Source organism: Delphinapterus leucas, chromosome 3 (assembly GCF_059928025.1).
Source record: "Delphinapterus leucas isolate spDelLeu-1000000601 "Yukka" chromosome 3, BTC_Dleu_Yukka2, whole genome shotgun sequence".
NCBI classification, from domain to species: Eukaryota; Metazoa; Chordata; class Mammalia; order Artiodactyla; family Monodontidae; genus Delphinapterus; species Delphinapterus leucas.
In genome coordinates this window covers 91,142,655-91,162,759 of record NC_143131.1, presented here as the reverse complement: position 1 = coordinate 91,162,759, position 20,105 = coordinate 91,142,655, and the positions used below count along the sequence as shown (strand labels likewise).

At 35.8% G+C, this 20,105-nt stretch overlaps 1 protein-coding gene across 2 annotated transcripts in view; it reads right to left on the bottom strand.

Annotated features, from left to right (window-relative positions):
* MAN2A1 (mannosidase alpha class 2A member 1) overlaps positions 1 to 20,105 on the bottom strand; it is a 161,462-nt gene that overhangs the window by 49,085 nt on the left and 92,272 nt on the right. For both annotated transcript variants that reach the window (XM_089909170.1, XM_022591499.3), the window contains exon 12: positions 19,736 to 19,803. In XM_089909170.1, the coding sequence (XP_089765296.1) occupies positions 19,736 to 19,803 (68 nt within the window). The remainder of the gene's footprint in view (positions 1 to 19,735; positions 19,804 to 20,105) is intronic.

The following is a 20,105-nucleotide window of genomic DNA, read 5'->3' as shown; positions in this document are numbered from 1 at the left end:
CCCCATGTGCCCAGAGGCTTAGAGCCAGTATGTGAAGAACTCTAGAACATGTAGTCTGAAGACTTAGGCCAGTCCCTTAATTCTGCAGAAGTCATGAGGCAGACCTAGGTACAGAACCCAGAATTCCCACTTCAAGTTCTCTGATGCTCTACTACCCAGAGCTGGCTATAAAGGCTCTGATAATAAAATATAATGTGTCCAAGCAATAAATTAGGTAGCAAGCATCCAAAACACTGATTCTTCCCAGCGAGGAAGAAAATGACTCAAATTTAAAGCAAATAATAATTTCAACCATACATTTCGTTTTGTACAATATTAAATAGCTTTTTATAATAAGCTGTGAACTAGGTTCTGTTTTGTTTCATTTTCATAGCTAATTAGTATTTGACCATAATGATGTTTCTACTGTACTGAATGATTATGTAATTATCATGCCAGGAATCTATTCAAAAACTAAATGTGTAGAGTATATAATGAGTATAAAGCTGCACTAAGAAAATAATTTTTTAACATAATTAGAGATTCACAGCATGTTCAAGTGCATCACAGCACACATTTATCTGATACACAAACCTCTACGTACATTTCAAGTAGAGTACATTGAAAGCATTATCATACATGAATTATATTTCCTTGGGAAATAAGTACAGCATCACAAATTAACTAAATTTTCACTGTCATTATCATGTTTAGTAGTCAAACATTTGTTACACTGCCAATATCTCCAAACATGAATCCTTTTAAGTCAATCAATTGTGAACGGAACCAGGTTTCATATCATAATATCATACTCATTTATTAAAAATTAATATTATTTCATCCACACTAACAGATGAAAAGAGTAAAATATCGCTGAAAAACGGGGCTAGTTAATTTCTATTTTATCTTGGAAGTAACTATATAGGAAGCTCAGAAATATTTTTTCCCGATTTCCCCTATATTTGCATTAGCTTCTTATCTATCATCTGTCACCAAGTCACATCCAGCCTCCTAGCTCGCATTATGACATTAAGCCCCTGCAACTTGCCTACAGGCAATTATCTCAATTTTCTATATACAATGAACAACCTTCACCTCATGAAGATACCTGCCAATCAAATAAGAGGGCAAACTATGATCTACTGTGGCTGAGGGAAAAAGGAATGGAGAGAAATGAAAAGACATCTGTACGCTCATGTCAAACTGGGAGTCATTTTAGGAAGAACTATAATTCCACTGTAAACGAGGTTCTGTCCTTGAAGATTCTAATGAGGAGGAGTATATTTAGAATTTCCTCACTCCTTTTGTAGAAATGATTTATGTCATGTTAAGAAAGACAACTGTGGCATTCCAGGTCCTCTCTCTGAGGCAAATCTAATCAGTGCCTACTATGAACAAAAGACTAGGACCACGTGGACTTCCTTCTTGGACTGGACATAGGGCAGAAAGAAAGATGCCTCTTGGTGAGAGTGAAGCTGGAGTTAACCACTTACAGAGTGCTTCCTGTATGCCGGGGTTCAGTCCTCAGGCCTATAATCTATGAGGCACAGCCTTTCGTCCTTCACTGGACAGATAGGAGAGCTGAGGTTCAGGGAGGTTAGGTATGTTGCAGAGGCGCAAGCAGCTACAAGTGCCACAACAGACTTAGAACTCAGTCCTACCCCTATTACCATCTTCTTAACCATCCTAACCACTTTATTCACAGGCCAAGCTTATAACAACCATTTTGACAACTGCGGTTTCCTGTGGAGATTCCCTTAGTTCCTAATTCACTTGAGAAGAACTTTGTCTTCACTGATGCCAAAGATCCCCACAGACCTTCTATCTTCAGGAAGCTCAGGATGAACAAAGAGCTATTTACATTTCAGTACATTTTATCTGTGAAAGAAAATTTATAAACTGGAACGCTGGCATAGAAAATATCTTGTAACCTATACTAAAGAGTTTATCTTACGACCTCACTGCATGAGGAAAGCAAAAACATTATTCAAAAAACCATTAAAAAAATACTACATACATTTATGGCTGTGCAAAGAAGACAGAAATGAAAAGTATTTGCAAGTCCCCTGTAAGTGCAGTTTAAAACCAATTAAGCGAACACCAGGTTATATGAAAAGTAATTGTAACTTCATGTGCCTAGTGTAGTACCTGGCATGGAATAACATTCAATAAATAGTTGATGAATGAGTAACACACAAAAATCCCAGTAGGAGAATTTATCATCTGTGAATAATACCTACTAGTGTGAAGCTTTATCATTTTCATTTTGATTATTTTAATTCCTTAAAAAATAGCATCGACAAGCTATGCAATTAACCCCTTTGCAAAGATGGGGGAAGTGACAGATCCAAGATCACAGAGAAAGTTAAGAACGAAGCAAAGAGTAGAGCTCACTCTGTCCAATTCTTAATCAATGACAGCATATTAAAAAATTCAAACAATATATTCATCTTCTCTAAGTAGCCTCATTAGTGGAGCATCATCTAAAGAAGAGTAGTAACCTTTGTACAGTATTCTGAGTACGAAAATATATAGTTTTATATGTTTACAAAAATTGCACTTTCTAGATATGAACTTTTCATATAGTCTACCTAGTTTTCTAGGTTTAAAACATAATGCTTACCATATTAGCCATCAGGAAAAAAAAATTAAGCTATAAAAACAAAGGGAGCCTTTCTGAGATACATTAGATCTTCAAAAATCATGATTAGTTCTGTGAGTCCTTAGCTCTGGAGTCAGATACATTCAAGTTCAAAAACCCACTACAGCACTTAGAATTTGAGAGGCTTTGGACACGTGATTTCATTTCTTCAAGTCTTAATATCTTTATTTACAAAATCAGGAGACAAGATTGCAATTAGGGTTAAATGATAAAATGTTTGGAAAATCACAGAGCTCAGAGCTCAGACCTGGCACAAGGTAGAATCTCAACAGCAATTAAATCTCTCCTTTCCCTTATAAGACCCTCTTGGTGTCCTGACCAGATACCCTGTTACATGAATCACACGAATGGCGGAATGAATGTTTTAATTAACTCAGGTCACTGAGCTGCCTTATATGCTTTCTTATGTAAGGCATATATAAATCTAAAGGAAAGAAATTAACAAAACCACACATGTTATAACATAGATACCTTAAAACAAGAGTTCAGATAATATGGCGGGGGGTGGAGATAAATAAAGAGATGCACAGAATCTACACACGTACAAAGTAACCATATGGCATGTGGCTAAATTAAAAGGCAAGAAAAAAAAAAAAAAGGACAGAGAGAAGGACTCCTCATGGTATGTGTAGTTATAACCTTATGAATGTGACTACATAGTCCCTGTTCTGAATATCTATAGTCTAGAAGGGGAGAAAGAGAAATTGTTGAGTTCAATATAAGAGGGTAGGTAATAATACAAAACTATGTACAGTGTGTCTTGTGATACACACAAAAAGATGGCAGTCAGGATGATTAAGAATTAATCAGGAGAGCATTCAAAACAGAAAATTAATTAATACAAAATGAGCAAAATGTATATACAGAAGTTGACAGAACTTTACTGAGGGACATAAAAGTGAATGAATGAAGAGACATACTTTTCTAGGTGAGAAAACTAAAATACTGCAAAATATACAACTCTCCTAAAATTAATTCATGAATCTTACGCACTGCCAACCAAAATCCCACTGAAATCCTTTTATTGGGAGAAAGGGAGCAAAACAATCCTATGATACATCTACAGTAATAGATGGGCAAGATAAATGGTTAAACAAATGCATTAAAACAATATGCCAACACTGACTGTAGATGAATTAAAAAATTTAAAAACAGGAAAAATGATACAAAATCAGTAAGAAAAATAAATATAAAATTTGTGGTACAAATTCTCTTTTTAACCATAACAGAAAAATACAGCAAAGCAAAAGGCTGGCAGATTTGATAACAAAAAGCTTAGAACATTTTCTATATGAAAAAATAAGATTAAAGAATAAAAAAATAAAAGGAGACCAAATTTGGGATATTTGTAAAGTGCTCCTACAAATCAATAGAAATATAAACACTCAAGCGGAAAAAATGACCACTTTTCTTTCACCGAACTGAAGTTGAAAAATAAACGATGCTTCCACTTCCAGGAGAGATGACGTAGTCGACGAGAGCTCTCGCTTCTATGGGCCAACTAGAAAGACCAGATGAAGTACAGTAATCATCTGCTGGAAGGCAACAGAGAACTGCTGAGGAGAAAAAACTGCAGAGAAGAGAGCCGCCTTCTCTAGCCGTTTTCACCCTGGGCTGTGCCAATTCTCAGCGCGGGAAAGGCTGAGTTCCCTGCAAAACCCAGAACAGAGCCTAGAGAAGTTTCACTGTGATTGGCAAAGAGGCTAAAAGACACTTGGTGAGGATGTAGAAAGCTTCAAGTGCACAGTTGGCTTTCTCATCAGTTCATGTGCCAAACACTGGGAGCTGCACAGAAAAGGAGGCTTAAAATCTAAACAGAAAGCTTCTAAAAAGTAGAGCAGAGACATATCATGAGGTTTTAGAACCCACCAGGGAATAGGGCCTACAGAATATACCAGGCTATTAGTTGAAAACTTAATGAGCTAGATGAAGAAGACATTGAGAGAATTAGCCTCAATTTAGCACAGCCCTTGATTGGAGTAAGAGTGAACACTCTCTAGAAGATAGTTTCTAGAGCCTATAAAATTTTTCTACACAATCTCTAGCACTTAATATAAAAAGCTGAGACATCTGCAAAGACAGAGCCACGTGATTAAACAACAAAAAGACAGAAGAATTAGAACCACACATCTGGATATTGGCGTTAACTGATAAGCCTTTAAAATGATAATTACTATGTCCAAGGAAAGAGGAAAACATGAATACAGTAGATGAAAAGATAAAGAATTCCACCACAGAAACTGAATACGTTAAAAATTAACTGAATGAAATTCTAGAAGGATAAATATTTGAAATTAAGGACTCAGCAGATATGTTTAACAACAGAGTAGATTAAGCAGAAGAGAAGTTAAACTGTTAACAGAGATACTTCCTCTAGATTCTGGGATTTTTAGCGAACATCCTGCAGCTACTTTTTAGACATCTAGATATAAAACACTATTCTACAAAAAGTACGTATTTTTTAAATAATCAGAAAAATACAACTACAAAAACATGTAACTTTTTAAAAGGTCAGGGAGAGATAGCCAAGTAAAAGTAGGGAAATACACTCTAGGTAGAGTGACCATAAGAATAAAGGCACAGATATATAAAGAAAAAAAGGACATTATTTTCAGGACATACAGGTCATTCAATATCACTAGAATCTACATAGTAAAGCGCATGTCTAAAATGCCAATATATGGAGCTAGAAAGAGAGATAAATCTCAAATCACAGTGAGGAGTGAGGTGTCTTTAAGTCATCACAAATTGCTAAAAACCTTATTATATGGGGTATGGGGAGTGACTTGAAGGTTTGACGTGGTCAGATTCATTTTTAATACGTACTTCTAGTTGCCAGGTAGAGGAAGGATTTAAGGAGTCAAGACTCAAAGGAGGAAGACCAAGTAAATGGCTACAACAGCCAAGGTAGAAAAGGTGAAAACCTAAGTTACAGGAGCGGGTAGAAATGCAAAAAGAGGAACAAGTCTGAGAAACAGGTAGGAATTCTTATTAATAGGAATTTTTGGATTCCTTGGAGAAGGATGCATAAGCCACAAGGAAAAGTCTGTAATTCCTGTTTTGCAGTTAGGGTGGCATAGATATGGTAGCGCCACTAACCAAGATTGAACCCATAAGGATGGGTGGAAGACATATCAAGATAAAGGTGATAAATCCAGTATCAGAACTCTCGAACTTGAGGTACCTGAGGGATATCTACATAGATTTATCCTGATGTTCTTAAATTAATTATCCCACTTATCCACTGGAAATACACTGCTTTCCAGGTATGGTAGGCAGAATAATTCCGCCCCCCTCCCCACTCCAGGATGTCCACATCCTAATCCCCAGAACCTATGAATATGTTACCTTACATAGCAAAAGAGACTTTGCAGATGTGATTAAATTAAGGGTCTTGGGATAGGGAGATTTCCTGGATTATCCAAGTTGGCCCAATATAATCACAAGGTCCTTATAAGAGAGAGACTGAGAAGTCTAACAGAGAAGGTGGCCACGTGACAACAGAAGCAAGAGGCTGGAATGTGTGTGGAAGGGGCCACAGGCCAAGCAATGCAGGTGACCATTAGACGATGAAACAGGCAAAGGATCAGATTTTTCCCTCAGAGCCTCCAGGAGGAACAAGCCCTGCCAATACTTTGTTAGCCCAGTGAAACTGATTTTGGACTTCTGACCTCCAAAACTGTAGATAATAAATTTGTGGTTTTTTTGAAAGACTAAGTTTGTGGTTATTTGGTACAGCAGCACTAGGAAACTGATACATCAGGTTATACTATTCCTCTTGAAAATGAGGGCCAACTTCCGGTTTCACATCACAAAGACCACCATACACAGAAAAGAAACTCTTGAATGCTGGAAAAGGGGGCAGGGGTGGGGGTGGGCGAAGGGCAATGAGAAGAGCTTGGGGTCCTTGGAAATGGGCCCAAGCAAAGACTGAAGTAAGTGTGTCTAGCCCTCTGACCTGCTCTCTCATGGAGGACTTCCTCATACTTTCTCATCCGCTGGCTACAAGGTCTGACGTGCCCAAATTCACATTGTCCCTGTGCAAGTGCCCACAGATAACAATAAGGAAAAAGCAGAGGAGAAAACCCCCAGACCTGCACTTCATAAAAAGCAAATGATTGACAGTCCCTTACACTGACCAAGGTGGTTATTTTTAACCTTTTAAAATTCTACTTATCTTCTAATCTTTGAATGCCTTATACAGACACCATTCACTGAAGAAATGCACATACGCACAAGATTTTTCATGTAAGTTCCAAGGCCTCCCAGTTTAAAAACGTTTCTATTCCTATAAAACAGGCCTTCTTAAATAGGCAAACATTTAGCTGTTTTCCCATAAAAACCTCTCTAGAAACTATACAATAACAATCTCACTTATCTTCCATGACCAGATACGGGACTTTATATTTGCAAGAGGAAAAATAAAACATGACATTTTATGGAAGCTTCTAATTGATTTTGTAACACATATTATTTGGCCTCATTTAAGAAGAAGAAAAATTCAACACTGAAGAACAGAACACAATTTCATTTCAGCAATCAAAATTAGGATTGCACTTGAATATAGTAGTACATAAATGTTATCTGAATTTCCTAACACATGAAAGTTTATTTCAACATTTTTTCCTACATTTAGGAGAAATAAATTAAAATTCATGGACAAAACTATTATAAATCTATCATCCCATGAAAGTCATTCACCCAAGGGCAAGATTCAAAAGGAAAGTAAACAAGTGTACTGCAGGATGATCGAATCTAGTGTGAAGATGCCCTTTATGAAACAGTAAGATGATAGTAGTACCTAAAACTGCTGTTGTCAACTAAGGTTTTGATTTCTGAAAATACCTTACAAAATCCAAGAACTCCATTAAATATTACTGAGAAGAGTTCTTAGTTTAGATGAAAAGTATGCAATTATTAAGAAAATATTCTAGAAAGCTCTATGTTAGAAGACATTACTTTGTGTAGAGAATTATGTTTATAATACTAATAGGCAAAGCAGTAAATCAAAAATAAAATTTTATATTATTAAAGGGATATTTTTTGCTACTTTTAACTCAAAGTAAATTTGACTTGGTAAGTGGCAGAGAGTTTTCCAGATGTTAATAGTAACAACAACAATAACAGTAATACCAAACAGCTAGCACTAATGAGTCTTTAGAACAGTGCCTAGCATACAGCATGTGCTGTACTTGAATTAATTCCTTTCGGCTTCACAAACAACTTATCAAGTTCTAAAATCATGCCCATTTTATAGATGTGTAGACTGGCTTGGTATCCAGCTCATGGTTCACAGCCATTTAAATGGTAGAGCCAGGATTCAAATTCAAGCAGTCAGGCTTTAAGGCATCTTGGAGATGGGGTAGGTGGCCCTGCTCTTCTCCAGTGGGTAAGGGACTCGGGGTGTATATGCTAGAAGCACAGAGTCCCACCAGAGTTCCATTTCCCCAAGTCTCTCTGAACTCTGCTTCATCAGAGGGCTCCACCTCCACCCTAGCAAAGAGCCCTCACTCTGAGAGCCCCCAACCAGCTGTAATGGCAGGACTGGGGTAAGGGGTTTTCTCTGAGGTGATGAAACTGAGCTACTTATCAAAGCTGCTCTAATAACAACACAAGCTGTTCATTCAGTAGTTCTTAATTTATGTAAGAGGCAGTGGGAGAGGAATTGTTAAATTACAGGTCTTCATTTTGCAATACTGGTGATATTTTGGAAAATAGTTTCCTTATCCTATGTCCCAGTTACTGAACAAACTTGGTTATTTTCCAGAGTTGAGTTTTCTACCCCCAAACTTCCTTTCCCAGTGTTCATCCAAACGAATGCTTTATAAATGATTTGTGTTGTAACAGACAAAAAAACTAAATGTCAGTTGGATGTAACCCTGGGGATTATCCACTTTAGCCCCTCTCTCCCAAGACATATTGCAAATGCAACTAACGTTTCAAAAAAAGAAGGCTGGTTAGTGACAGAGGTGGGACCAGAATGAGCCCTCTGACTCTCAGTCCAAGGCTCCCTTCACAACACTGTGCTCTTTCCAGGTATCTGACAGTAAGATCTGCCCAAAGCTCAATGGTATAGAAGCAAAAGAGTATCATAAATGTTCGAATTTATAGCTGCAAATGCAACTCAATACTATAAATTAAAATCTTAACCCTCAAAAGTAGAACTATATTTCAGGCTTTCCTACATTGAGAAAAGCATTTCTAAAAGCATAAATAAAACCACAATCAAATTAGAATTAACATGTAATTTTATAACTTTTTTAAACAAAATAAGGTTGAAAAATCTTGCAATTATTCCCAGTGCATAAGAGAAAATAGCAAGTCAATGAAAAGGATGAATATTCTTTTCCAACTATTCTAAAATTTTTGATACTAAAGCAATAAAAAGAAACAGACACAAAAACTGTACATAATTTGGCTGACCCCAAGAGTCTTGTCACCAATTAAGATGCTTTCACTCTGAGAGAGTTTTGCCTAAAACAAAAACACCATCTGTTTTACCTAAAACATTACGATGTTCTATTTTCTTGTCAATTCAGAAATCACATCTGTAACCATTTTCTGAAAAGACAGCAAAAGACATTATATTTATGGGTGACTGCATAAGGAATGATGTTCAATCAAAATGTAATTTTCATCTACTAGAAGAAAATTTCATTTCTCCAATGACTGTAACGCCATAACTTTGGAGGAATACATAGTACATAAACAGGCTGATTTTTACACATAAAAAGATCTTAAAAGTTAATACAGTAAAATAAGGTTACTTTGTTGTGAAAGACAAAAATGGCAAATACGTTTGTATTCACTTTGACAAGTGAAAATCTATCTTGTGTGAGGCTTTCAGGTGAAGAGAAAACAACTTTTTACTGGTGCAACATCTCTTCATGCTAGTGAGCCATCATGTAAGAGGTAAAAATATGAAAACAACAAAAACACAAACCACTCTCTCTTTTCAAAACACTTTTACACAATATCAGTTCTGGGAAAGATACCCTACAATCCAGTGAACCGACTGAAGAAGATACAAAACACTAGAAAAAACATCACTCACAGTGAAGGCAAACACCATGTCACAAGAGATAAAGAACACGTTTCGAAGAAAAACACACAAGCCATCCAAACACCTATAGTACTTTGAGTATACATTAAGTACCTACAAAATATCAAAATCTAAAACCCAAGTATGTTTTAGTTTGAAAAGTACCCCAATTTCACAGTTAACTTTCTTGCCTAAAAAAAATAAAGCTACTCTCCAAATAAGGATGAAATAAATAAGTCCAAAGGCTCTATTTAAAATGTTTATTTTACCACAAAGTTGTGAAGTGTTCTGAAGTCCAAGATGGGCTTGAAGCCCTCCCTGACTTTTTCAGGATCAGGATACCTTCACTAAAATCCTTTTCCTTGTTCCTCTTGTAGTGCACGGTTTATTAATCTGCATTCAGAAGGAAAAAAAATCTGGTTCAGAAGAATAGAAGACTTTGAAATATGCCGCATCACTTCAGTCTGTGCTCTGAACTGCTCTGAGTTAATGAGTTTTGTGTTAGCAATTTCAGAAGACATGATGGACACTGGGAGGAAGAGAAGAGAGAGGACAGAGAACTAAGTGTGCACAAAACTAGAAAAAATAAGGAATCGCTCTCACATACTCGTCAATTCTCCCCAACCCAATACAAATCACTCAAGAAATCATTCATACGCCAGATATTTAATTTACTTTAACACTTTCACAGTGCATGACATAACTCCAACTAATGGGGGAAAAAACTTGGGTGCTACAAGCAATAACACAGAACAGAATCACTCAAACTTTGCACTTTCCTTAGATTCTACAAAGTTACTTATTTCCAAATGCCTCAATTGGAAATTATTATAGTCCTTCCTAGATCGTAGGTGGTAGTCCCCATGCTAACTCTGCCTTCATATTGTAAGGTATCAAAATAACATCATAATCCTACATATAGAGGCACATATTACTGTTCCCCATCTTCTGCACTTTCTTGATTGTGGTCCTTGATGGAGTAATTGTAAGATGTTGTAAGCAATGTGCAAAAGTCACTTTAATTTCATTAGACAAACCACACAACTTAAACACCCTGTGTAAACTTAATTCACTGTATAATAATCTGACAACAATAAATTAGAACCACACAGCTAGTTAAGAAAGTTTGATTTAAAGTATAAACAATAAAAAGGCAATTAAAACATAGACTAACCAGGAAATTTAGCAGGTGCTCACTGAACATGTAACTACTTTGCCATTGTTTTTAAACAAATAAACATTAAAACAATCATTTAAAATGCAGTCTGGGGCTTCCCTGGTGGTGCAGTGGTTGAGAGTCCTCCTGCCGATGCAGGGGATGTGGGTTCATGCCCCGGTCCGGGAGGATCCCACATGCCGCGGAGCGGCTGGGCCCGTGAACCATGGCTGCTGAGCCTGTGCGTCTGGAGCCTGTGCTCCGCAACGGGAGAGGCCACAACAGTGAGAGGTCCACGTACCGAAAAAAAAAAAAAATGCAGTCTGTTCAACCACTTCTACAAATGAAATCTAAATCCAATAAATCTAAAATAATTTTGTACCTAGGAACAAAAATCACAGCAGACTAATTATAAGGGCCTGGGAAGAAGTTGCACTTTTCAAGTTTATGTAAAATTGATGAAAAGAATGGTTTAAGATACCATACCCTGAAAACACTATGGAGACAAATTCCACATTGTGACTCTTTAACTTTTTGAGAATTCAAAAGAGTTTTTAAAAAAATATATTTTCTGGTCTCTGTAATAAATTAAGAGATAAGTTGTTCTTCTCAGTCTTCATGTTACCCTAATTTTCATCATTTTGCAGAGCTTTTTCACGTGTTTCCTATGATAACTTTCCATTTACTTATCCTCACAGAAATAGATATCCAACACAAGAGGGAGGAGATATGGGGATATATGTATATGTATAGCTGATTCACTTTGTTATAAAGCAGAAACTAACACACCATTGTAAAGCAATTATACTCCAATAAAGATGTTAAAAAAAAAAAAAAAGAAATAGACATCCATCCAGCCCCTGTGTATGAGAAAGGTACCTCTTGGTCTTTATTGTGGTATTGCTTGAAGTTCATCTCTTATTTAGAATTAGTTATTTGACAAATATTTGTTGAGCACCTACAATGTACCAGGTATTTGCCACAGGATTTAAAAGAACAAGAGCTAATACTTTAGCAAGGGAGATGCACAACCAGAAATAAAGGAAATAATCAGTTTGTTAATAATGTCTGAAGGATGTAAAGAAGATGGAGTAATGGAGAAAAGAATGAGTGAAAAATAGGTTCACATGCATAGATGCAGCCTGACTGCAAGTTCCCAAAAGGCTACTATCCAAGGGGGCTATCGTCTGTAGCATTCGGTCTTCTACACCAGCTCTGCTGTTCTGAACAAATGGAGGGCTTCTTTCTTCAACAAACAATATCAGGTACTCTTCTGGCCCATGCCACCACCAACAGCGATTTCCTTGAGTGGATACTACCCTAGATCAATGCTCTGTCATCAGTTCCCCATTTGCTCCTGCCTATTTTATTTCTGGCAGATTCAGTCTCCAAATTGGTTGTAAAATAGAGACACAGTGAAAGCCATCAATGTGATTAAGGTTGGCAATAGATCCATTAACTGAAAGAGTTAAAGCTGACTTGAAAGTAAAAATTAAAGTAGGACATCTTTAAGATGCATGTATGTATGTGTGTGTGTGTGTGTATATATATATATATATACTTTACCATAAAACATACAAATGTGTATTTTGTCCCAGTCTACTGATGTAAGAGCAAAGCTTCTGCTTTGATTATGGGACCACTAATTGGCATTCTCTGTCATATTTTCTGCATAACCATACATATGATAAATTATCTGTGGTTTCTAGCTTAGTTTTTCTAAAGTAGAACAAGAACTTAAACACTTAAAAGTATAAAGCAATCTGAGTGCAGATTGCTTCTACATCTTTACAATTTCTTCCCAAATCTTTTGTAGTCATCTCGTCAGTATTTATCAGTGACTCAAAGCACTCAACTTTATATTAAAACAAAATCTTTTTGCTTAATTCATCAGTTTAATAAAAATCAAATTATCAGAGAAAAATAACAAGAAAAACTGATTTGGGAATAAGTAATTGATTGGTGGTAATCACACAACTCAACTGAAATACTGGAGAGAAAGAAGTGTGCCAGCCTGCTAGCTAGTAGTCTATTAGCAACAAGGTCAGGGTGCCATGGGCACAGAAAAGAAATGTAGAGTATCAGTTGATCCAGCTGGTCAATTAAGTAGAGGTTTTTTAATAGAGATCTTAGGCAAAGAGGATGAAAAGTAAAGAACAGCTACCTATCTAGCTATAAAAAGTAGCACCTTCCTTGTAGAAAAACATTTGTCCATTTTTCTTGTTGGTAAAGTACCAGAATTTCAAAGCCTTGGGGGCAGACATTATGGAAAGGCAAAGGAATCAATCTCCACACCTGCTTTTAGAAACCTGCATGGTGTCTTTATTTCTAACTGTTTATCATTGGTCAGTGACTAACTGCATTTCTCAGTCCAGTTCGATCAGCGTTGCAGTTTGAGGTTATCTTAGATTGTGGCAATAGGGTGACTGTCAAACCAAGGTTTTGGTGCTCCCCTGACTGTCATCTTCATGTTTTCATGAGTTTTAATAAAAAATTGAGAGAGTCAGTCTCAGGGTTCCTAGTCAGCCATCATATAAAATGGAAGTGTCAACATTTTAAAAAAAGAAACATGTAATAGGTGTTATTTCATCTAAGTCAATGTGAGGTTGAAAGAGTATTTCAGGAATTAATACTCATCATTCCTGATATAATAAAATAAATAGACATAATAAGGGTGGGGAGAATAGTGTGGGAAAGGTGGAGTCTTTCCTCCTACTCGCTCCCCAAAGATCTATTTCCCTGAAAAATCAGGGAGAAAGCAAACCAGTGAATGACTGACTTAAAATGGCAAACTCCAGGCAAGGTTATTTATTTTCCTTGCCAGACATGACTGTTCGTTCCAAAACTAGTTCCAACCACTGGGCAAAGAAGTTTTAACATAAAATTAACTAATGTACCATGGGGAAGGTATCTCCAGTTCCCTAAGAAACTTCTGGTTGTTTAAATAATATACTATATTCCACTCAGTCTTCTGGGTAAAACATGCCCTCTAAAAATATTCCAGATTACAAACAGGCTGAAACGTGCTTCTGGATAATCAGAGAACTGGTCAATATACATCTTAAAAACAGTCATAATTAACAAAACACAACTCAGGTGGAATGTAGATGAAAATACACAAATATCCTTCACAAGCAATTAAGATTTAAACAGAAAAGTATCTCAGAGAAGAGTTTAGGAACTCATCCTTCAAGTCCAGTAATGACTCAACTCATAAATGGACTATGCAGTTAATACCCAGATAGACCTAGACTAGAATAGCTCAGCTTTTTTGAGTCTCCGGTACTGTCAGTTAATAATTCCCCCATTAAAAGAGAAGTTCTAAACTAGTTTTCTCAGGAAAGGACATTTGGGCTGCTCTCAGAATAACAGAACCTCTGGAGAGTACAGTGTCAAATCCTAGTCAAATCATGTATTCTATTATCACCTTGAATTCCCTTGGTATAATTTTAAAATGCAACCCACCATTTTCAAGAAAAAAAAAAAAAAGCTCAATCTTCTTGATTGTATCCATTTATCTTTCTGCTAACTAATGTGAAGACACTTCTATACTAGCTTTCTAGTACATGATAAGACTTGAGCTTGAACATTACAATCCATGAAAAACAAGCACAGTCCTTACACTAATTATCACTGCTAATGCTTTTCCATCTCCCCCAAAGAAAAACAGTGAATATTCCAAACAATAAAAATAAGGTTGTGAACTTGGTTTCTTCACTTAAAACTTATGTTTAAATAACTGGTAGAGATGTTAGATACTTTCTTACTTACATTCTGACTTGGTATAAAAATAGGTTGATGACATAGTGACCAATCAGAAAATGCTCTAAAGCCTTGAATCCCATCACACCAGTACATAATTACTACCAGAAGAACTGTTTCTGGGAACAATATTAAAAATACAAAACGTAGAATCAGGCAAATACTCTTATGTCAACAACAATAAAAAAAGTCTTATGATCTGATAAGGCAACTCATTCAGGTATTTGGGAGTATCTTTTGAATCCACTCATTCTGAAGAGCCCCCAAGAATGCAACCCCAACAAAGTTCATTCTACAAGAATGCAATGATGCTGAGATGCAACCCTAAATTTTTCAAGTCTCATAGTATGAAACTCTGAAATCTCAAATGAGCAGTTGTCTAAATGCTGATCAAATTCAAAGCTATATTGAATTACTGCTGATTTTTACTTGTATTAGCATTTAGTGGATTGGAAGTCTTCTGCCACTCAACCTACAAATATTAGATGAAAGAATCAATTGGGGAGAATATACACCAGGATACTACATTTTCACATAGAATATGGTTCACATAGAATGTGAACCATATTCTATGCATATCTGGTGTCTGAAGTTTAATATCCTCTTCAAGCAATAATAAAATATATTACAACAAATCTTTATTAAATTCTTACTATGTTCAATATCATACCATAGGCATAGTGGTGGACATAAATGACAGAAATAATTCGTACCCTCAAGGAGTTTACAGTCTAGTGGGATTAACTTCAAATAATTATACTGGCAGAAATAAGCCAATCACAATTCCCTGCCATATGGCTGAGCCGTGTTGGACCTGATTTAGATGAAAAATTGGGGCCACTATCATAATGGGATGAGATCTTGGGCAACTTGGGAGGAGGGTGAGTTTATTTTATTTTGCACATGGGAGGTATGTGAATTGTGGTGGTCAGTGGCGAACTGTGGTAGATAGTTCCCAGAGATGACCGCCATCATTCCCTTTGCTTCCTGCACATGCTCCTCACATCAAGTAATGGAGAATAATTCCCCTCTCTTATATCCTGGATGGCCTTAGTGACTTGCTTGACTAGTAGAATGTAGTGAAAGTGACCTTCTAGGGCTTTCGAGTCTAGGTCCTAAGAAGCCTTGCTGTTTCTAGCCAGGTAACTTTTTCAGAGTTCTGCTTTGGGTAGATTCCTCAGATAACTACATAAATTATAGTTAATAATTTAGGCACAGAGAAAGGCCTTGGGGCAAGAAGCCACTGCAGTACTTCAAGCAAAACATAAAGGATGGCTTAAAACCAAGTAACAGAAAGAGAGGAGAGGATGGATGTCAGCGATGAGTAAAGCTAAAATCCAAAAGACTCTACAATTGATGATACTTAAGGAATGAGAAAAGACAGAAGTCAAAGTGTTTTCTGGGGTTACAGAACCTAGACAGCTAAAAAGAAAATGATGTTCTCAATCAAGATTAGAATCCAAAAGAAAAGCATATATGGAGAAAAACAGAGGAAATTAAATTAGAGGGGCAGGGAGGTCATCCAACAAACGAATGGCAATACCCCAAGTGAATGGGTTAACGAGTGCCTTTTTGGAGTTCTGTCCTTTTTAAATCTGGCTAAGCCTAGAAAACATTGACTTCATTTGTGTCTCCACATGGTTAATGTTTTTTTTTTCAAATTAATCCCTTCTTTTTCTAGCCAAAAGAAACAGATGTACGATTCCTTACCAATAAATACCTTGCTAAAAATTAAAAGCATTTAAAGGTAAATTTGTAATAGTGGTTTGAATAAATTACTCTCAAACTAAAAACATATCTATTACTTGAAAAGTTAAACTTTCAAATTTACAGACGCAATCTCGATGTAACTTTGATTACATACTTGGTGGCATTTCAAATTATCTACCATTAAAAAAAAGTTCCTTTATACCTTGTCAAACCATGTGACTTACAGACCTGTGCTGTGGCAACATTTAATCCTGTCCTGCCTGAACAGATGGAATACTGAAAGAAGACTGAAATCTCTTTGCCTGTCTCAGATTTTACCTTGCATCCTCAGTGTTCTCCAAGTTCCTAATCCTGTAAGTCTTTGTATTAAGTGTCCTTACAGTTGCTTTCCTTAGGCAATTGTGAATGTAGAGAAACAGAAACATCTTTGTACATTTAAGGATTATTTAAGGCTAGACAATTTATGACTTGTCCAGGGTGCCCTAACTTTTAACTTTTAATCACATCTGCTTTCTATACAAAGGCTAAGAATGTATTCACTATACAGCTCACATAACCTTGTGAACTAAATTAGGCACACTGACATGTACTATGTCACTTTCAGCAGATCATGGACTACTTTTTAAATACTCACAAACTAAATCATGTTAGGTTATAACTGTAATGTTGCCAACAGCATGATCAAATTCATTTACATGTATTATTTAAACTGTATGGATTTAGACCAGTGTTTCTCAACTTTTTATTACAACCTCCTTAAAGATTCTTTTTAGACATTTTTTCCTAATCATCCCTCTACACAATTTTAATACTACACATAAAATGTTTATCTGTTACGTACTATTATCTGTATCTGTGCTTTGCATATTAAAAAAAATACGTTTTTTTTCACCGCCCGCCCCCCCCACCAAGAACCAATTCTTAGCCTCCTAGGGAAGACATCTCCCTATTGAGAATGCATGTTTTATTTAGATTAATAATATGTTGTTCAAATAAGTATTATTCTTATAAGCAAAATAAAGCTAAGCCTTAGAGCATCACAGAAGACTCACGAAGAATAGAAGACTGAGTTATGGCCACTCTTTTTTTTTTTTGTTCTTTTGTTGTTTTATGGTACACGGGCCTCTCACTGCTGTAGCCTCTCCCGTTGCGGAGCAGAGGCTCCGGACGCGCAGGCTCAGCAGCCATGGCTCACGGGCCCAGCCGCTCCATGGCATGTGGGATCCTCCCAGACCGGGGCACAAACCCGTGTCCCCTGCATCGGCAGGCGGACTCTCAACCACTGCGCCAACAGGGAAGCCCATGGCCACTCTTTTGAAACTGTCAATTTAAAGACTGAGAAGTACAGACAATTATTTAACTTTCGGTACCCGCAAAATAAAACTACCAAAGGCTTCCATTTTAAAGGCCATCGTCAGTCCTCCATTCTTCACTGATTTTACTGAAAGATCAATAACTCAGAAAATTTGTGGCTAACAAGTAAATAATAGATTTTAAAACCAAAAATATAAGTGGTTTTATTCATGAGGTTCTAAAGTTCAAAAAGGACAATAAAGATAAAAATAGGAATCAGACAATCCTAAGTATTCCCAATTCACCTAACTACGGAAACAGGAGCATTGACATTTGGTAGAAAAGAACTCTGAAGATATAATATTAAAATGAAGAACACTATTTAAATACAAACTGTTTAAATGGAAATATCAAAAAGTGACTGTTTTCCTAATAGATTCAAAAAGCCTACTTATGTTTATCTTTAATTAAAACTCTTCAATATTAAAAGCTCAAAAATATATTAATTAATAGACCTCTATCTCCTAACTTTCTGTCCTTAAGTAATAGACCTCTATCTCCTAACTTTCTTCCTCTGGCATAAGTAAGGCTGAATTATCACTTACGTCTGGCTAAGGCAAGGACAGAGCACAGAGCATGAGTCTTCTGACTCATTATGGCCCCATCCCCACTGCATCCCACCCACCTTAACATGTACCCACAGGAAGACTAATGGGCTGGGGATGGAGCATGAATTACTTATAGCAAGCATAAGTTATTCTTAGAGTCAGCAAAAAAGAAGATCTTCCCCCACCAAAATAGAAAAAGATAAAAAAGGTAATAGATAAGAGGATTATGCCAAAAGCCAAATAGATTTACTGACACCACAGTTTATTAGGGACACGATATATAAAGAATGCCCATACAACCCAAAATTCATCAAAACATTACTTATTTTAAGACAAAGAAAATGTTTTGTAATTTTACAACTGATTTTTCTTTCAATATCATTATCCTTTCATCCTAACTATGGCCTGGCATTATGAAAGCTTTAAGGCTTCAGCAAGACTAAACTTAAGACTTAAACTTTCTTTTCAAATTAATCCCTTCTTTTTTCCAGCCAAATGAGATGTAGGGTCTCTTTAGTATTACTTTAGTGATACTTTAGTATTGCTAAAATATACTTACCTTCATGTTCTAAGGTTGACCTATATATGCTTTAAGTTTCTATTTACTGAAGAAGTTTAGTCAGCTAAGGCTCTAGTCTATGTTTAACTGAAATCTCAACTTTATTAACAATTATAAAATTTCTGTAATAACTTTGATTCCATTTATTTTAAAATAATTTTAATAAAGTGTAAAATCATGAATTACACTTTACAATTACTCTTTTATTCTACAATTTATAACAGGTGATACTCAATTTCTCAATTTAGGTAGCAAAAAGTTATATTACAAAACTACACTGTGTATCTGCATACACTGGGTACTGACTGATTGATATCTGCTCATTAAAAATGGATAACTTGGTTAAATAATTGTCAATAAAAACATAAAAGGTTTCTTTGTAAATCAGAGGCAGCCATCAATTAAATGCCCCATTTTTAGGTTGACTGAACACCTTTCCCATTTACTTAAACATAAATCAACAATGTGAAAATGAGGCAGTTTTACAAGCACAATGACAGTTATCTAGTAAATAATTTACAGTAGGAACCCTTATCTTCTAATAGTAATTACGTCTCTTCTTTCATTTAAAAATACAGGATCAGAGATTAATGAAAACAAGGTAAGTAAATAAAAAGGTAATCAAGAAAGAACACACTCTAAAAATAATCAATATTGTAAATATAAGGTAATTTTTAGAATAAAGCTACATATTTACCATCCAACATCAAGTATTCTGTAAGAAATATTGTTATAATAGTTTATTCAGCTATCAAGGTACTAAACGCCGTGTTAGCTATTAGCATTGACTACAACACAGTCATGGGAGAAAATCCATTTCTTCAAAATAATTGTTTTAAATTTGTAAGCTGATTAAATGAAATACTGCCTTATGATATATGCTGGGTCCAGAACAAAATCATGAAAACCCCAAAAAGTTAAGTCATAGAAGTGGTCAAAGTTTATGAGAAATTATGCTATTTACCTTGGCTCCGCACTCAGACTTATTACATTTTTTTGTGGCAGAGAACTTTGTGTTCTTTGTTTCAAATCCTATAAAAATGAACAGAAATTTTTATTTTACTTTTAAAACTTCTTTCAAAGTTAGCTATGTAATAGTACCTTAAAAAAACATGAAAAGGGCACAGTAGGAAAAAAAAAACAACCTCTTTCCAGCTACATGAAGTCCATCATAGTTCAAAACAAATAAATCTTGTGTCTGTGCGCATCATGTATTGTGTATTTAGATTTCAAGTACAGCATATGTTACGGGGACTAGAGTCCATAATGAGCAGTTCTAACTATGAATCAAATAAATCAGAATTCTAGAGACAATTCTGCAAAAAATTTTACTA